Source organism: Oculina patagonica, unplaced genomic scaffold (genome assembly GCF_052425735.1).
Source record: "Oculina patagonica isolate OP01 unplaced genomic scaffold, crgOcupat unplaced2, whole genome shotgun sequence".
Taxonomy (NCBI): domain Eukaryota; kingdom Metazoa; phylum Cnidaria; class Anthozoa; order Scleractinia; family Oculinidae; genus Oculina; species Oculina patagonica.
In genome coordinates this window covers 1,344,260-1,361,282 of record NW_027558036.1, presented here as the reverse complement: position 1 = coordinate 1,361,282, position 17,023 = coordinate 1,344,260, and the positions used below count along the sequence as shown (strand labels likewise).

General features: G+C 37.9%; 2 protein-coding genes across 5 annotated transcripts in view; one reads left to right on the top strand and one right to left on the bottom strand.

Annotated features, from left to right (window-relative positions):
• LOC144640148 (uncharacterized) overlaps positions 1-17,023 on the top strand; it is a 199,738-nt gene that overhangs the window by 27,791 nt on the left and 154,924 nt on the right. Inside the window, exons 2-14 of one of the 4 annotated variants that reach the window (XR_013568293.1) lie at positions 293-718; positions 1,165-1,254; positions 2,702-2,777; positions 3,397-3,460; positions 3,942-4,026; positions 4,454-4,530; positions 4,836-4,872; positions 5,416-5,479; positions 6,340-6,450; positions 7,198-7,221; positions 7,570-7,684; positions 8,484-8,576; positions 9,037-9,514. Coding sequence is in view for 3 of the 4 variants with exons in the window: in XM_078499361.1 (XP_078355487.1) it covers positions 336-718; positions 1,165-1,254; positions 2,702-2,777; positions 3,397-3,460; positions 3,942-4,026; positions 4,454-4,530; positions 4,836-4,872; positions 5,416-5,479; positions 6,340-6,450; positions 7,198-7,221; positions 7,570-7,684; positions 8,484-8,576; positions 9,037-9,167 (1,350 nt within the window). In the remaining variant the exon portion in view is untranslated. Of the gene's footprint in view, positions 1-292; positions 719-1,164; positions 1,255-2,701; positions 2,778-3,396; positions 3,461-3,941; positions 4,027-4,453; positions 4,531-4,835; positions 4,873-5,415; positions 5,480-6,339; positions 6,451-7,197; positions 7,222-7,569; positions 7,685-7,883; positions 7,951-8,483; positions 8,577-9,036; positions 9,742-17,023 lie in introns of those variants that run through there. The other 3 variants (XM_078499363.1, XM_078499361.1, XM_078499362.1) reach the window with 3 other exon arrangements.
• LOC144640157 (uncharacterized) overlaps positions 1-17,023 on the bottom strand; it is a 261,782-nt gene that overhangs the window by 118,768 nt on the left and 125,991 nt on the right. The window lies entirely within an intron of this gene.

Genomic DNA, 17,023 nt, shown 5'->3' with positions numbered 1-17,023 from the left:
AAACCAAACGAAAAACAAAACAAAAATAAAAACAAGTCAAAGAACAACAATAAAACAAAAACATAACAAACATGCTAGTAATATCATGTTATGATTTAAATCTGACTTATTCTTTGATTTTGTTTTCAATTTCATGTTAGATTTATTTTTACCTTTAATAGGTTTTAGTTGTTTTATATATATGTAAACTTTTTATTGTTTTTAATTAAATTCTTGTAAAGCGCTTTTGATCAGTACATGTAAAAAGCGCTATATAAATTATTAAATTATTATTATTATTATTAATTATTAGACTGACAAGGATTAGAAACAATCTTTGTTCCGTTTATTTGGAAATGGGCAACAAACAGAGTGGTAGAAGACGGGAAAGTCAAATGGTACGTCCACAGTTTGCATCATCAATCAATCCTTTACTTCCACCAGAAGCTGTTGCCAGACTCACTGACTGCTTAAACAGACTACCTATTGCCCTTGATAAAGGTGTTCGGGATGAAGTGATACGTCGTGTAGAACTGAAAGAGACAGAGGATACCCCAGAAATTCTACTTAGCAAAGGCCAAGAGGCATCTGGAATTCATGTGCTGGTGTCAGGGAATGTAACTGTTTTCAGTGAAAACCAAAAGTTTGTCTTGAGGGAAATTCAAGCAGGCGATTGCTTTGGGGAAGTTTCTGTGCTGTTTAATATGAAGTGCACTGCTGATGTGTGGTCATCTAACAGGTACATACATGTGCATGTCAGTTCCAATGTTTAGCAGGGTGTCGCAACTATTGAACAAATTGAACGATTTATTAAGTGTGATGTTGTAAAGGTCAAAGCATCGCGGGAAGCATATTGCATCGTGAACTGTTTCAGTCGTGTTTGGACTGCTAACATTAAAGTAGCTGCCCACAAGCTGAATCTTTAGCATTTGGAATCGCTTTAATTTCCCTTCAACTGGTCGTTTTGTCCCGTCCCATGATAGAATAAAACATTGATTTATTTAAAATAGATTCATTGCACTAGTATAGTAATAATATTTTAATTTAATAAAACTGCAGTTGTAAAAAATGTCTTAAATTGACTTCAGCTTTAGTGACTTCTCAATGTCATGCTCGTGATACTGGCAATAGTGCCCATGTTATGACCTTACAACACATTTAATAATATAATTGTATTTTAACAAGGTGTGTGATATTACTTCTGAAGACCTCTGATGCTCGACAGCTGCTCACGTTTCCCAGTGAGATAACTCTACTGCAGTGGTTTCAACAGAGGTTGGTGGAAATACTACATCTGTTCAGTACATACTAAATTTCTCTGCAGCAATTACATGTAAGAGGTTTCATTCTGAGTTATAAAATTTTCTCCTTTAATGCTTGCTCTAAAAATGTATGTAGCCAAATTAGATTACCGGTAATTTGTTTATAATATATATATATTTTTAAGTAAAGATAAAGATAAAGGATTAGCATTTTACTGACAGACATTCACATTAAATAAATTTCATTAAGCTCCATGGTCAACACTAAAGATTCTGCTTGCAGCATTTATGAAGACAGTTTCAATCTTTTTGATTATCAATTTCTTTATTAGATGGGCCCCCAGAGGGGGTACTTGGGACTTCAAATGACGGGGATGATCAAATGGGGGCAAAAATCAAGACCCAAAAAAAACCCAAGGGCTTCAAACTTAACCCAAAAAATACTTAGATACAAAATTGACCCCTCAAAAATCATCAACAAAATATGTTTCTTTGTACTTTCACAAAAGTACACAGCTAATGCACTATCATGAATCTTCAGATTATTTTTAATACCCAAAAACATCCCTACTTAAATGAAAAAAAAAAAATAGCTGCCAAATTTTCCAACCCAAAAAAATCCTTCGATCATCCCCGTCACTTGAAATCCCGAGTATCCCCCCCTGGGGATGGGCCCAGGCTGCTATCGGCCTACGCGCGCCCGTCTCTTGCGTTCGGTAAGTTTCTTTTGTAGGAAGGGTATTGAAGGTCACACATTCTGATTGGCTTAGACTGGTCATCTTTCATCAGCCACTTAAAATAATTTGCCAGGGTGGAGGAAGAGGCATGGGACAGAGGGATTGTACTTACTTGTTTTCCTACGTCACTTATTCTGTTTGGCTAACTACATCTCATCTCTCATCGGCCACTTGAAATTGCTTATTGGGATGAGGGATTTTATAAATTACCATGCATAATATGCATTTTGTATAAAGTGTTTCACTCAATAAGAAATTCTGCTTAGACCACAAAGCAAAACAGAACTAGACAGTTAGAAAGGACTCAGATACAAGATATATGAACAAAAGAGACAAGTTATATTTCATGAGTTTTAGTGTAAGAAAGAAAACAGACGTAAAAGCGGTGTAAACAATTCATGATCAAAGCAGTCGTTTGACCTTACCCACTCTGGCGGCGAAGTATTGTATTATTGTTATCGCTTGACGTGCTTCAATATAACGAAAAAAGAAAAAAAAAACGTTACTACGCCAGTCTATAAAGCCACAGGGCTTCTTGTTCCACTTAATTTACTGGATGAGATGCTAGTATACTATTTCTTTGGTAGTTGAAGTGACACTAACATTAAATAAAATAATTGCTCTGTAGCAGATTTTATACTATAATATTGTAGTTTGATATTTCCTCGCTTAATGTTAATTGTTAATAATAATAATTAATTGTTAATTCAACGTTAATTGTAGGAGATACCTTGACACCAGTAAACTGTTTGACAATCAACAGTTGTCAAAGGAGATTGCTATAGATGTGTTACAAAAGGTTGGTAGACACACATCGTAACTACACTGTGTTTGCCATAGTTACTATTGATTTCCCAGATGTCTGAGCTGAAATGGCACAATTATAATAACGATATAAATAATTTTACAGTCGAAGCTCTCTTAACGGACACTCTCGTAAGTGGACAGCTCTACTTACGGCCGCCTTGTTGTAAACCCTGTTTCAACTCTCATACAAACACTGTATTTTTACAATCTTGTAAGCGGACATTCCTGTAAGCACTGCGGACACTTTGAGAGATTAAGACTTAGACTTTTTCTTTGTTTTTAAGCTCCTGAAAGTGGACAACCCAAAGAAAATCATATTTACAACCTCTTCATCTTATTTTTATCAATCAACTTCACATCGCTGTTCATCACAATGATTTCACAGTAATTACAGTACCCTATTTCAGTGCTTGTTTCGTTGTCATCCACGTCCCTCCGGTTATTGTTAGCTGGGCAAGCTCCCTTAAGCGGCCCTTTATCCCCCACACCTCTAGTGGCCCCTTTTGAGAACCATTATTGTAAGCGGCCAGCTCCTGTTACGGACACTTTTTTGCGTCCCTAGGGGTCCGCTTACGAGAGCTTTGACTGTATTATTGTTTTCTTCTTCTTAGTCCCCAGTGGTACACAGCTGGAGAAAAGAGTCTTTGGCATCTGTGGTCACCACCATAAAGCCAGGTCAGTTAATTTAAAATTATGTTTTTAAAAAAATATAGATATAATGCAGTAGGTATTCTTAGCTTTCTCTGGTGAATGGAGAAGCAAGTTTTTAATTTAATGTCATTATTTATTTCACACCTTTTTAGTCAAATACTACCGTATTCATTCAATTAAGCTCCCAACCTTGAATAAGCACCCTCTTTGACTAAGCACCCACCCTGAAGGTTGGAAAAGTTAATACATGTAAGTGCCCAGCCTGGAATAAGCCATCTACTCTGCTGGGATATCAATATCCTCTGATTCTTTGCTAAATAATCATGGTAAAATTGGCCAACTACTTCGTAGTAAAGCTGCATGCCTACTGTTACTTCAAAACTTTCTGAACCCCAAACTACATGTAATAATTTAGGAAAAAAGAATTTACCAGACAGTTTCACTTAGAAATGCCATGAGGGAAAACTAATTCCTTTACTTTTATTTACTTTTTAATTTTTTGCAGCAATTATTGTACTGTATCCTACTGACAGCATAATTTTCAAAGAAGGATGGAAAGGACAAGAAATGTTTGTTCTAGTTCATGGACAGTAAGTTAAATTATACAATAAACAGTTGATAAATGTAAGTTTGAGAATGAACTCGTAAAAGTACAAACAAATACACTATTTTGTGCTAAGCCTTATTACCAACATTGGTTGGAGGTGCGCAAAATTATCCACCATGGGATGTTCCCCGGGTCATATACAGGAAAAAATCCAGTGGTCATAATCAGTGTTGTACTTTCATTGGTAGGCTTAACTTCAAATCCCATATTTCTTCAATTAAACACCCAACAGGGCTAGAAAAGGGTCCATTAATATTGTCAACCTCCGCTCTCTAACCCACTCCTGCCATAAAATCATGTTCTTTTGTTTGTTTGTTTTCTTTTTTTTTTTAATCCACCCCTCTCCTTAATTAGCAGTCAGTATTAATGTATGAATTGATCAATAATCAAGTTAATTGTTCTGTATGCAGGGTGAAGTTCTCAACTGGAAATCAGGAGCTTGCTACATTTGATGCTGGAGACAGAGGGTTCTCGTTTGGAGAGGAAGGTACCAGTGACAATTAATAGAATGTAGAAATTATTGATATAAAAATATAACATGCACCTTTTATTTGCTGTTTAAGCCTTTCAAAAAAGGTCCTAGTTTGTGAAAAGGTGCCTTTAACTAGCTTAACACCCTCAGCAGGCTTTTTCTTTTTATAGTCAATGATATTATTAACAATAATTATAATTATTATTTATTACATTTGAAGCTGGAACATTAGATGCATAATTTATATATGTTTCAGACTGCCATTATAATCAGCCATTATGCCATGCCCACCTTCTTATGATATTATTTTTGCTCTGCAGGTTTCTTCACTGGAACTGAGAGGAGATCCACCGTCAGGTTAGGACAGATGCACAGCATGAAAGAGCATTATTTTGATGGTGATATAATTTATGTATCTCTATGTTTATAATTGGTGCTTGAAAGATTAACAATCGTTCCCAGTTACAGCAATAATCTACTTGGTGATCTTAAGTGAATGTTACAGTTAGTCTTGTGACAGTGTGTCTGAATACTTAAACTAAATGTGATCATTGGATCCATATTATTGTTGTGACTGTAATTGGATTCTTCTTCAAGCTCTATTTTAGATCAGGTATCTTGCACACTCTATTTAAATACCGTGGAGATTCACCTCACCTCACGTCACCTACCCACCCCCCACCCTCCCAAAACATGTAAATGGTAAAGTAACCATTAATAAATGAGTACATGCCTATTAGAAAAGCCGCCTGCTAACACAATAAAGATCACCTGCCATTGTTTTCTGTAGACTTTGACAGCAGACTCTGGGTTTCACCACTTTCAACTACCATCTGATAAAAACCTAGAGCTTGTAGTACAATTATAGGTATATAATGTACATACATGTGTACTCCACAGGGCGGCTGGGCCATGCCAGGTTATTATGCTACGAGAAGAAAACTTCCATGATGCTGTTAGTCAGGTGTGTATAATTTATTATTTTCATATATTAAACACTTTGCACTTCATGCAATTATACACAGTGTTATCTTAAGGCCAGCACACACTAGGGGACTAGTCGCAGGGACTTGTCACAGGGACTTGCTTCGGGGACCAGTCCCATTGTGTGTACTTGTATTTTGTATCGAAAGTCTAGTCCCAGGGACCACATTTTTGGTCCCTGCGGCTAGTCCCATGAATTAAGCTGGTTTGATTTCTGGGACTAGTTGCAGGGACCAATAGTCCCACAAATCGGTCAATTTTCTAGTGTGTACACACCAAGGGATAAGTCCCTGCGACTAGTCCCCTAGTGTGTGCCTAGCTTTAAGGGAGAGTAAGTGCTAGACACAGATCTACAAGCACGTTCAAATTGTTTTATACAAAATTGTAATCTTGCAGCTTTTATGCTAAAGATTTTGATTTTATGAGCGGAAAAATACATGGATCTTTTTGTCTCACTGAAAACATTGTTATGCAATAATAAGTTTAATTTTTTTAAGTACAGTAACTTGGCATTGTTTAAATCAGTAATTATATAAATTGGATTGAGTGGAGTACAGTTCAGGGAAAAATTGCACAATTTATATGATGAGCACAAATCACTTGACTTCTGAGTTGTTTGATCAGCCAAATAATTTATGATGATGTTAAAATTGGGCATTCGCATGATCATTGTGTCAATTCCTTGACAAAAAAAATAATAGGTTTGCAGAGAACCAATTGATCATAAACAAGATTTTTTTTATTGCATTATTAACACTTACAGATTAAGTTGCTAGAGATCATCAACTACAACAACAACAATAGCAACAACACATTCTTATTACAAGTTTCATTGCACAGTTCACAACAGAGGCAACATTGCTCCAAGAGCTAAGTGTCAAGTGGAAACAACAGGTCAATCAGAGAGATGGCAGGCTGTACTCAAAGTATGGAGGAGCCTTGGATTTGGAGGTTTGACCCTGTTTTTTATCTGTGGATATTGAATAATAATCTGTAAAGCCTGCATTTTGCTAATGATGCAAGTTCACTGAACTTTAAGTGCAAGCACATGAGTCCATGAAAACAGTCAGACCAGGTCGATGATTAAAAATGTTGAACACATTCCTGCATTTTACTTATTTCCTCTAAGATAAAGTGGACACTAGGCCAAGTGGGTCATGCTTCCAGCAATTTGGAGGAGGAGTATGTCTACACCACCCCCCCCCCTCCCCTTCCCCTCCTCCCTGATGCTAGTCTGTCACAGAATTTGCTGGTACCTATATACAGCTGGGTGAAGAGAGGCACTGTGAAAGTTAAGTAATTTTACCCCAGTCTAAAACACAATGACTCTAGCCAGGGCTCAAACCCAGACTACACAATCTAAAGTCCAGGCCCCAGTTGTTCGAAAGCTGGATAAAGCTATCCACCGGATAAATTGCTATCCAGCAGATAAGTGTTAGTGAAACATACTACGCTATCCACCTGATAGTGATTTATTCGGTGGATAGTATTATCCAGCTTTCGAACAACCGGGGCCAGCATGCTATGAACAAGCATTAGGTCACTGCAATCAACCTCAGAGATGGATGATCAAAAATAACAGAAAACGTTTAGCATACTCATGCATGCATTTTAACTCATTTCCCCATGCAGAATGCTTCTTTTCAATAAAGCAGAAAATGTCATGTTCCTTCTTTCATTATCTTTTTTCCTTTTCAGATCTTGAGGATGACTTTGAAGCAGGTGAGTAATAGCATAAGAAATGTCAAGTAGAAACTGTATGAAGAAAGATCAGTGTTAATCAGCCTGTGGCACCCTCATCCCGAATCGTTCATGCCATATCCTTCATCCCACAGATCCCTCATTCCACATCCCTCATCCTACATCTTGGTATCCCACATCCCTCATCCCTCACCCAACATGCCTCACCTTATATCCCTTTTCCCTCATTTCTCATCCTTCACCCCTCATCCTCATCCTTTATCCCTCACTCCACACCCAACGTAGCTCCTTTAACAATCAATGTTTTTTTTTTCAATAAGTGCGTACAGTATCATAATCATCACTCAAGTCATGCGATTTTCTTGACAGACAGAAGAATTCAAAGCTTGTCCACCAGGATTCTTGTACATTCTTGCTCTGTCCATGGTTATCAAGGAAGTGCAAGCTGATGGTGTCATGTTGTCAACCAGACAGTACCAAGAAGGTTAGTCTACTTTATCTTATTATTGGTGTTCTGTGAGTGGTTCACTTGTTTTGGAATCGCAGATGCAATGCAAGCAGCATTAAACAAGAGAACAGCTCTCGACATCGCTCCCAGGATCTCTACACCCTGTCCCCTAAGAAGAGACCCTGGGAACTACAGCTCGCGGATTGAAAACATTTGGTTGTGTTTTTTTTTTCAGTTTGCAAATTCAACAACACCTTTCATTTCCAGTCTTAATCCCCATCTGATTGACAGGAATTTATGCTGTATGAATGTATGCTGAATCGTGTCCGATATAATTAAATAAATGATAAGGTTGTAAGCGACGTCATAAAATCCTCATTTTAAGCAACTCAACACAAGTAAACATCTTAGACATTGGCAAGTTCTCAGGGGCGGATCGAGGCCCGGGAGGTTGCCCCTCCCCCTTCCCCCTGAGATGACATGCGACTTTCAAATACAACTGGTATTCTGCAAAGAAATAATATGTGGTTTATTGGTTCACGCCCTACTAAGAAAAATCTTGGATACCCCTGTGCCCAGTTGCATAAAGCAACTTAATATAAAGTGGGATTTTCTGCAACTGCTCCTTGCATTCCGCTGAATGTTTTTTGCATCGTCATGGGTTTTCCTTTACTCTTTAGTCCGTCTTTGCCCGATTCATCCATAATAGCACGGGCCACGAAAATCCTCTGGAACACAGGGAATGGTTGCAGAAAATCTCACTTAATCTTAAGTTGCTTTATGCAACCGGGTCCTGGTTCTTTACTGGTACATGTATTTTGCTTTCGGTCTCAAGGCGGTACCCTGTTTGTAGTCCTACAAGGAAGTGCAGAAGTCATGGAAGAGAATACGCCCACATCCCTCATAGTGGATCTTAAACAAGTATTTTGTAAGTAACTTACATTAAGAAGCAAGCAATGATACATTTAATCAACCGTGGGGAAATGCCTGAAAAAAGTTTCGAGGGCTTTGAACACCGGGTTCAAATCCGTGACCTCCACGATACCGGTGCGATGCTCCACCAACTTTCACTATGAAGCAACTGGGAGCCAAGTGATTTTTGTGGGTTCTATTTTTCCCATGAAGGAATAGATGACAGAATAAATGAAATGATGCCGCCGTGCTAAACAGTTTCATCAATTCTGTCTTACTTACATTCGCCATAAGAGAACGTTTCGCTAGAAATCTTCAAATGATTAACCGATAATACCATACTTCTGTTAAAATCCGAGGAAAATAATACTAGAATTCCTAAATCCAGCTATATATTCCTCTGTAGGTAGGTTGAGGAATTTTTTCGACTCCTTAAATGATGGTCAGTTGTTCATAATCCTTTTCATCCCCTGTAGGGAAGAATGATAGCATGCCTGACCGGGGCTGGGTGAAGGCAACAGAATTGTGCGTGGCGGCCTTTTTCCCTGAGGAGGCAGTGAGAGAAGCAGAGAACACATTCCCGGATGTTGTGTTGCCAAGACCCTGAGCGAACACGCCTTTGTTTCAACCGATAGCGACAGCGTTCTCCATCGTCAGACCGCCCGGCTCCTGGCGGTGTGGAACATAGGACGAACTCCACCAGTGTCGGTGACTGCCACCGATTCGAAATCCAAGAAGATCGGATTTTATAGTGGGTGGGTTATCACCCCCCCTGCTCACCCCAGTCCTGTAGGACCCGTTGAGCTGTCCTTACGAGTACCGTCTTCGTGTCCGTAGCCTTCCAGTTGCAAAGAACAGGAAGATGCGGTTCTACATGTATATCACTGATAACTCGGTTCAGTGCTGTTTCTATCGTGGTTCCACGTCTCCTCTGCGTTATGCAATTCTGAGTCAGTGCCCGGCGGGAATCAAACCTTAGTGTTGTAGCTTGAACGATATATGATAAAAATGGATTTTGAGGAACAAGAACATTAAAGTACAACTGCAGCTGCGCTTTGTGTTCCACTTTTCTAAAGAACTCAAACTGAAACATTTTACGCAGTTTTAAATTTCTTTTCTTATTGCACGACTGTTTCGGTAAAAACAAATGTTATTGTTGTAAAATAAAGTGTGTAATGGGTTGTCGTCGTCGTTGTCGTTTTTGTTGAAAATAAGCCGAAAGCCGAGATATAGAATAAGGCTATATACATGTTATAATGACGGGTTCAACGGGAATTTCGTATCAAATGGCAAGTCTGTACGCAAGTTGAACTTGCGATTGTTTGCGTCCACTTGCGTTATCGTTTGGCCAGGGCTTAGCGCGAGCCTCCTTTTTCCCGTTTTTTCCCCAGTGGTGGTCATTGATTGACTCGATCAACAAATTGTCCGCCTTTATCTACCCAATGTGCTTTGGATCTTGGCGAGTCTTGTAATTGATTGACTATCCTTTTAAAAACGTTATTCATCGTTAACATAAACAAAAGTCTTCTAGAAAAAGGTACAGCAGGCGGTAGTCAAATTGCTGGCAGAACTTGCTTTTCCATATCTGAGTGGTCGCTTATCAGAGCGTCAACTGGAAATTAAAACATCTGGATAATTATCTCTGTGAAAACCTGCAGCGTAATTCAAGAAAAAATTGCCATGTTTTTAGCATTTATAATAGCCGTTAAATTTGCCATGTTTTTAGCATTTATAATAGCCATTAAAAAGCGCTGCGTCACTGACACAGTTCTAAACACAGTCACATTTCTCAAGGTCGATGTAATTCATGGCATAACTACAGAACATCATTCAGTTGATTATTTCCTTTATTCCCATCACGAGTCGCTTGGCAGTCTTTTGCTATCGTAAAGAGAAATTTAAAGTTGATCGGTAAACGTGACATTCACAGAAACCTTTTTACCCTCTTGTACTGCGTGATTAGAAATTCGATATCTTGAAAGAATGCGGTAAACTAGATGTTTCGTTTTTCAATTGTAATGCTCATAAAAAAAAAAAAACTACTTTTCCTGATTGTACTCACTAAATTTACACTAGTAATGATTTCGCTGTTCAATCGTTTATTCATTACGAAAATCTTCATCCGTTCTAAATGAGATTCATGCCGTGCGCTAAATTAAGTCATCTTAGTCAGCAATGTTGTCAATTATTAATAATGTGTTTAAACAGTTGTCTTATCCATTTTTGAGCTTATATCATTCATTGATACGACTTCAACCTTGTGGAATCGTCTTCATTTACAAATTCGTTTTGCCTTTTTTGCGGAATTTTCGAAAAAGCCTTTTTTGCCAGTCTATTTTGTCAGAACGTGAGTCGCACTAATTAACTTTCGTGTTTACATCAAGAAACTTTAACACCATGTTTATTGATAACGAACCAGATGCTTTGAACCTATGAATAGACTTTATTTTATTTCTGCTAGAAAGCCAGAAACCATACAGAGCTTGTAACAGCAAGACACATCGAAAAAGATTGTTGAAGGAAGCCATACATAAGCTATGTTTGAGATGATGAGATTGGCCGTTCGTTAGCTGATTGACACGTGGTAGTTGACCAATAGCGATCCGCGACTAACAGGCTTTGCGCATTTCTTCGCTGTCTGATGTTTTGTTGGATACCGTGGAAACTCAGAGAAACTCGGCGTGTGCATATTTAAGCTCGGACTATCAATACGTACATAATTATATTTTTTTTCTGCAAAAACCTCGAAGTCGGCTTCAAGTCTGGTCGCCGGTATTAAATCCCAAACAGCGAAGAAAGGTTCAAGTTCGGAAGAATCGCTTGAAATCGATAGTTCCTTGGATTAAAGGTATGGAATGTAATCGTGTTTAGGATATTTACGAGATAATGCATAATTTCGATGGAATATCTGCTTAGCTCGTAAATGAGTTTTTTCTCTGTTTTTCTTGTATAATTTAAGCAACTTTGTCGGAGCAACATTTTGCAGGCTTACTAAAAAATCTCGCCGATTTTATCTCGATAGATTGTGGATCATATCTTCCGATAGGTTTTGCGGTATTACATTCGGCAAACAAAGCTATTGGTTTACACCACAGTTGATTTAAAGCGGTTGATGCCGGCCAATGTGGTTTATATTCGGTCCTGAGAGCAATAACTGACTTATTGAATCCGTGTCTTTAGACGTAAAAATGCTTTTGGATATGTCGAGACCAAAAGCGTTAAACTATAAAGCATATTAATTTCCTTTTTCTAATGGTGATATTACTAAATCGTAAACGAAAAGATACTACATAATGACTAGGAACTCATCTATAGTTGAAATATAAATTGGAATGTCGCTAGCTCCTGCAGTTTTTACTCTTATAATGTTCTTTATTATCAAGAAAACATGCGCTCTGTCCCTTGTTATACGAGTTATTTTTCTCACTTCATAAATTCTATGTCTGCCTTTTTGCAAAGGCGATAATAACGCAGAAAAAAAAAAAAATAAGAAAAAACAGCTTTTAACATTTTGCTCGACAACAAGATAGATACGAGCGAAATACTGCTTTTTGAAGACATAGTGTTTCTTCTAAACACCCAATTCTGCAATTCTGCAGTACGCTGGTTTTGGCTTTGCTAAAGCCAAAACTTTGTTTGCCGGTGTTTGCAATTCGGTCAATACACACGCTTTTAGCGGAGAATATATATTAGCAAAAGTTACGGTTAAATAGTAGCAAAAAGTACGGTTAAAAAGAACGATTTCCAGCATGTTTCCGAGCCAAAAGTGTGTGCATGTTGACCGAATTACAAACGCGCAAATTCGTTGAAAACTGACTACGGAAAAAGAAAAGAAATTCCACCAGTTTTTAGGTTTCAACGAATTGTTTTGATACAACTAAGCTACTGCATAACAAATCGACGGAAACAAGTTTGTTTGATATCATAGAACTTAGAAATAAAGTTGGCGCAGCAGGAAATTCTCAAAAGGTACGACAAAGGCTAATTCGATTTTCCCTGAGGGGATCATTTAATTTCTATTTCAAGCTCAAAAATATCGGTTATGCAGTTAAAAAATCGTCGACACTCGCTTGCACCTAAATGCGTACTTCTGTTATGTTTTGTGGAAAGCCACCATTTAACTAGCAATTCACTCATTCTGTGGTTTTCGATAGACCACATTTGTATAGTATAGTTATAAACAAACTTTTGCCGAACGCTACTCAGTACTAGTTTGGTTAAATTCAGGTTGAATTTCACCATTTGTACCTTCGTAGACTTTCAATAGCGAAGTTTATAACACCTTTTCGTTATTCAACTTTACCTAGTTTATTTTCATAGGCCTTGCGACTGATATTTGTTTATTTTTATGATGAAAGAAATTTTTCCGGCAGGATTTAAATGTTTATATTTCGGATGCAATTGTGGGAAATAAAAGCGAAACTTAATTGACATTATGGTGAAAGTTCATCAAAGTGCAGTCAAACAAAAGAGTATCGTACATTATTAAAGAAAAACAGCTTTCAGGAAATCGATGTTCTTTAAATGTTCCAAGACATACTTCAGTACTTTTTCGTATGCTAGTCTTCCCTACAGTAAAAATCTATCCCAATTTGGCATGCCTTGATTAGCAAAATTTCCACGAGTGTTTTTAATTTCAATAAAATTTGTTCCAAAAAAGGTGATCTTCGTCGCACTGAGCGAGCAAAGAATATCAAAATTACTTTTATTTAAAATAACCAACGGCAAAACTTGTGCATGTGTAATCATGCACCATACAACACAGAACAGAACGAGCATGTAACGAAAAACAAACTATTGAAAAACTTCATTTTCTAGCTTACTTAAATTGAATTTAATTGAATTAATTTCCTTGCTTATAACATCCCTAGTATCTATTAGTATACACTGTGCGTTTATGGGACAAAAAAGATTATCAACCCTAACCTAACAAATTATCTACAGAATATTGCATAACCCTAGCAACGTAGTGAGTTGAAATTAGTCATCTGCTATTTTTCCACGCTTCTCGGGAATAGCAGTATTTGCCTAGCGATTACTTTCTTGCTAAAAGTCAATAACCCTGCAAAATAAATAACAGAAGCAAAGAAAAAGTGCATCACTAAAAAAATATATTTTCGAAAGCGTTATGTGGCACGTGCACATTTTCAGTTGATTATTTTTGTCAGCAACGTCTGTAACAATTAGTGTGATAAAGCGCGCGCACGTTTAGTTAACGTTCTTTAACTTCTCACGATTGCTACAACTGTCTCCTAATGTGGGGTGCAAGTTTAGAGCTTGTTTTAGAAAAAATATATAATCTGTATGATTGTCCTCTATTTACCTATTTTACAGGACCGTGAATGCAGCCAATAGTAATCGAGTCTCTTATGGAAGTGACAATAAGATGCCATAAAGAAGAAGTGTAGAAGATGAACAACAATTCAAAGGCGAGAATTATCTTTCTAAAACAGACAGTAGGGTGAATAATGCTGACTGAAGCTCATCTTGCTCCTCTTACAGAAGAGAATCTTAAGAACCATCAAAAGGAAACGATTGTCAAGCACATTCTTTTGAAAAAGACTACAGGACGAAGATCAAAAAGCGGAAAGAGCCTTCGTTCCGCGGGCGACGGAGAGAGTATTGAGTTTGTGAGTGACGAAACGTTAAAAGCATCCCTCGATGAACAGAGAGGTGATGAAAAGAAAACATTTCCACCGGTGGAATTACCAAACGACTCAACGACGACTGTTGCGTTACAAAATATGAATGAACGTACAGAAACAAATCCCCTACCGGACTCTACCACCACGCGGGCAGAAACGAATTCGAGAGCCGGTAGCAAACCACTTTCTAATGAAAAGGGAGAATTATCAGAAGAAGAGAAAGCCACTGAACCTTTTAAACAGGAGAAGGGCGAGGGAGGCTACGAAAGTGAAAACAATAACGAATCCGAAAAAGAACGTAGTGGAATCGAGGAAGATTCGGATGGATCCTCCTCGAGCTCGCTTGAAAGCGACAGCGACGTTGTCGTTTCAACTAAAGCAAATAGGAGCGATAGAGAAGAGACTGTAGATCATTACGATACAGCTGCCCCGACTTTGCCGAAGAACCAGCCCAAGCGAGCCGCGAGAAGCGCGGCCGCGAAACGAAGGATTTTTTTTTTTTTTACTGTCTCGCCCAATTCCCTCTTCGTTTCTTACCCTCATCTGTATATTTCAGGAACAAAAACCAACTGCTCGCAGTCTACTAAGTTTTCGATGTTTGCATATTTTTCATAATTCGCCCAAAAAAAAATCCCGCCAATAGAAATAACCGGTTTCTTTTTCGAAAACATTTATTCCATAGTGGAAATATCAGTTCACATCACCATCATCTTCCCATGTGTATCAAAAATTATGTTGGCGCCTATAAAAACGTCTCTTTTCGACTTTATTTTAGAATATCGTTGGGCTAAAAGCGAACATGCTTGCGATAACTCGGGGGATAATGTATAAAACTGAACAGAAGTTTATCATAATATCCATTGACAGAGCAGTCAGCCACTCTAAAACAAGACGTCAGACATTACTGTAACAGATCAACACTTACGGAGTTTGGATTGAATTGTGACTGTTATTCCAATAAAAACGAAAATGTTGAAACTTTAATATTGAAATGGACTTTCAATGCTGTTTGGGCGGTCAGTAGTCATAATAAAAATAAAAAATGTGGTTGTATCTGACCTTTGAAATGTAAAAATTAAATTTTTGGCAACCTTTCTGTTGCCTTGCTCAGCAGAACATGACTAAAAGAATAAATGTAAAAGTTTTAAAAATTGTGATGGTCCCTAAGCGATACAATTAGTGGCAAATACGCTTTAGGGAAAGGCTGGCGTTAATTAACCGCTTTGGTGTTCACAGTGGAATGCAGAGATTCCAAAAATAAGCGTTTGTTTCGGCTACCCACGCCACGTTCCAGTATTTCCACATAGTAAGGATGAATGTCATGTCCAGTGGTCTCCGCGTGTTGTTTTATTGCAGACTCATTATTGCCTCGAGTCCCAGGTTAGTGCTCTGCCCCTCAAGAGATAAAAAGTCAGAAACCGCAGCGGCAAGAATTGTTTACGTCTAGTGTAACCGTACCCTGGGTTCCAGAGGGTTTTTTTTCTTTTTTGCAGGAAAGACACTCTACGATCGCGGCTTCGCCGCTCTTTGTCGCCGCAAAAAAAAAAAAACCCTCTGGCACCCAGGGTAGTGTAACCGTTTATAGCACGAGCGAATGAGTCCCTGAGAAATTCTCGAAACAGTTAATGGGCAAGCTCTTGTGCCACTTAAAGCAGTTTATTTAACCCCCCCCCCCCCCTTGGGTAAATTCCGTTCGAATCCGCTTATTCTGCCGTGTTTATTTGCACAGCGAGTAATGCGAGGATACAAGCGTGTTTATCATTAGTTTATCACAAATGACAATAGCAGACAACGTGTTTTTAATTGTTTTAAAGCCAAGCGCTTTTAAATTAAAGAAATCGCGAGCCATATATCACAAGAGAGCACTCGACGAAAAGCACGATAAATAGACAAAGCTTCAAATACTCCAGAGGAGTCTCTCATGTTCAATTTAGCTAAATAGCTAAGGTCTTAAAGCGGATAAACCTTTGTAAACGGCTAAAACAAAGAAAAACTAAACTAAAACTTCTGTCTAATGCTTCGGGAGAAAGCCGTCTGCTTAATAACTCTCTAGTCGATGTGTTCAAATATTATTCTTCCTTTTAGTTAAATATAAAAGAAGCAATATTTTGCTGCCCTGTAAGCTTTACGAGAACGATTAATACACGAATACCGAGGGTCTTGGCGTGACTGCAAAGAAAAACATGTTCTCGCCTAAGGGTTTTTTCTTTCACCCCAAAATAGTTGGTATAAAAACTCTAACCTTTATCCGTAGAAGGGTGTTACTATTTTTATTAAGAGATATATACATCTGCAGCCGAAAAAAAACATTTTGTCAAAATGTTGTAGAATTTGCAGAGCGGGAAGGAATTTCTCTCACAACATGCATCGGAGAATTGTTAAAATTCTTGAATGGGGCGAAGCTGAGAAAATTGTCCTTGAATGTGGGGTAACAAAAATAGATGGAGGTTTCTCGACTTTTTTTCACCAATCACACACTGTTAACGAATACAAATGATCCATAAATTGACGCAAATCCGGCAAATACTGCCTGTCCATCTTAGAAAAAAAAATTTTCTATAAAAGGTACACTTTTACTAATGTTAAAATAATTCTATTTTTTCCTAAAATAAAATGCATTTGAGTTCATGTTTGCACATTGTGGCAGAGAGATATACGCTTAGGTATATGCCTCAAATAGTTGTGGAAGTAGTACTTACTCAGCTAAGAATTTTTCTGATCCCAGCTGACATTATCTCGGATAACAATGTTTTCATCGCGGTCTCTTTCAAAGCAAATGAATGAATAAAGTGTATAGGTAATTTTTGTTTTTGAACGG